This window comes from Limulus polyphemus, unplaced genomic scaffold (assembly GCF_000517525.1).
Source record: "Limulus polyphemus unplaced genomic scaffold, Limulus_polyphemus-2.1.2 Scaffold2201, whole genome shotgun sequence".
Lineage (NCBI taxonomy): Eukaryota > Metazoa > Arthropoda > Merostomata > Xiphosura > Limulidae > Limulus > Limulus polyphemus.
In genome coordinates, this window is record NW_013667811.1 from 171,034 (window position 1) to 173,526 (window position 2,493).

General features: G+C 31.4%; 1 protein-coding gene across 1 annotated transcript in view; it reads left to right on the forward strand.

Annotated features, from left to right (window-relative positions):
* Window positions 1-2,493, forward strand: part of LOC106466238 (carbonic anhydrase-related protein 10-like) — a gene marked incomplete at its 3' end in the record, with an annotated part of 72,044 nt that overhangs the window by 34,849 nt on the left and 34,702 nt on the right. The window contains exon 4 of the mRNA XM_013926489.2: window positions 235-336. Within this exon, the coding sequence (XP_013781943.2) occupies window positions 235-336 (102 nt within the window). The remainder of the gene's footprint in view (window positions 1-234; window positions 337-2,493) is intronic.

Genomic DNA, 2,493 nt, shown 5'->3' on the forward strand with positions numbered 1-2,493 from the left:
CATTTACTCAATAACTACTCCACGCATGTAGACAATAACATTAATATAGGACAGTATGCAAACATTTTGGCCAAGACTAGTTTTACCTCATAGAGCAAAAGATAAGTACTTTTATGACATATTTGTAGAAAAATTACTTATTTATTACATTTAAGCATTATTCTCTTCTTTAAGAAAGCATTCGAATTAAATTTATTTTAAATTAACAAGTCCTGTTGAATATTTATTTCACAGTTACAGATGATTGGTTACAACTCCGACCTTTATCCAAACATGACCGAAACTGTGAGAGTACACAAAAATCAAGGCCTTGTTGGCGTTTCCGTTATGGTACAGGTAAGAACATTACACCAGTGCCAGCCTTGTGTATTTTTATTGTTATTTATTTTTTCCTGCAATAGGAAAATGCAAAATATTTAATTTAGAATAGTAATGACAAATTAAAGTTAATTAGACTAAAACCTATTTCTGTGTCTTATAAAGGTAACCTATAATTACCATGAAAGAGAAAAACAAAATCCGCGTTTTATTTTGCGAGTACAGTTTAATTGTTTATTTATTTGTAAGTCTTTAAGTTTAACGCTGACCCATCGGCAGACGAGCAGTTTTACATACACTAAATTTAACTGTAAAGAATTATAGGATACAAGTTAAACTTTTATTACAGAAGTAAACATATTGTTCTCGCATATGTGTAACCTCCAATGGACGAATAGTGAAATCGACGTAACAGTAAAAACCTAAAGGGTATTTAAGTTTACAGAAAATAAGACTTGTTATTTCTTAGGTTTTGTCTTCTATTTTATTAATACAGATTACTGTGCTGAAAATGGTCATAGTCAATATAATAGTAGAGTATTTGCATATCCAATCTCCAAGATACTTGGCAATATTTTTTGTTACATTTCGGTTGAGGTGTTGTAAATTTCAAGTGTAGATGGTGCCTAAAATGAACTTATCCTGAAAAGAGTTATGAATCAGAACATTCCAACGCGAAACTTTCCTTTTCTGAGATTATAAAAGCGCTCAAGACAAGAAAATTTAAACCTTCGAAGAAAAAGACGTGTAATGCTCACTTGTAACAGTGAAACAAGGGAATGTGTAATTAGAGCAAGGAAGAAACAGGCTACCTCACGACTGGCTACTTGTCGCACACCGGAAGTAGTGAAAAAAGTTAAACAGTATTTTATGTAGCACACTGAAATGAAACACTAGAGTCTTAGGTAAAATATATAATATAATATTAGATAAACTGTGTTGATTACTATTTTAATCAGTTGTACAATTATAGCTGTAAACTGCAACCGGTATGATGATCTCAGCAGTTAGCGTGATACTATACAGAGCTCACCTTCGTCGACTCTCTGAATATTTAACTTACTATTAATAGCTGTAAACTGCAATCGCCATAACACTTTACTCTGTATCGTTATTGGAATGTTGTATAATCGAAGTACTATAATATATTGACCAGAACTTTGCAGCCATTTGTCACATACAAATAACTATATTTTCTGTTCAGCTATATGTTTAGATGCAATGAGTCACTGTATTCTTGGGTTACTTCTTAACCTCGAGAAAATTTCAGATTTATTTTCGAATCACACCCTTATTTTAGAGATTTGTTTTTCTTTTAAATAAGGTTTCTTTGTCTTTTGTATAAACAATACTATGACGATTTAATGTGAAAGAAGGTCTCGAAGCTTAGTATATCAGTTTGGTTCGTTATCATTAAAAATTCTCGGGCGTGTCATATTCTACACAAAGCATTGGGAGAGATTAATGAAATCACATTGAATAAAAAGGCCGCTTATCTTAGTCTTCCACCAGAAACATGAGTTAAAACTCTCACCAATTTTATCTTAGCCTTCCAACAAACTTTGAGCGCAAACTTTCGCAAGATTTATCTTAGTCTTCCACCAGAAACACGAGTTAAAACTCTCACCAATTTTATCTTAGCCTTCCAACAAACTTTGAGCGCAAACTGTCGCAAGATTTATCTTAGTCTTCCACCAGAAACACGAGTTAAACTATTGCCAGTTTTCTCTTCCATTGATGTACGTGAACAGTGGCTTCTGTGGTCAATTAAACTATAATAAAGTCAGTTATTAAATCAAAAGTTAGATGTGTTGTTTTCAAAAGATCAGTGCCAACTGAACTATGGAAACGATACATAATTCTATCAGCAAACATCCATTTAATTTTAATGAGGGTCACATTAAACGATTTTGATAAATGATGCTAAGTTAAGTTATTAATTATTTAAACACAGGAAGAATAACAAAATAAAACGAATAACTATCCAAACAGAGAATTTCGTTTAATTCTGCTTGCATTTGTCTGATCAGTAAAGACTTCATAATATGTAGAGCGACTTCACTGTTGAGTAGAGAATGTTGAAGTCTGTGTCATATTTTTCAATAACTTATATGTCTATATATATATATATATATATATATATATATATATATGTGAGCTTATATTTTAAAATAT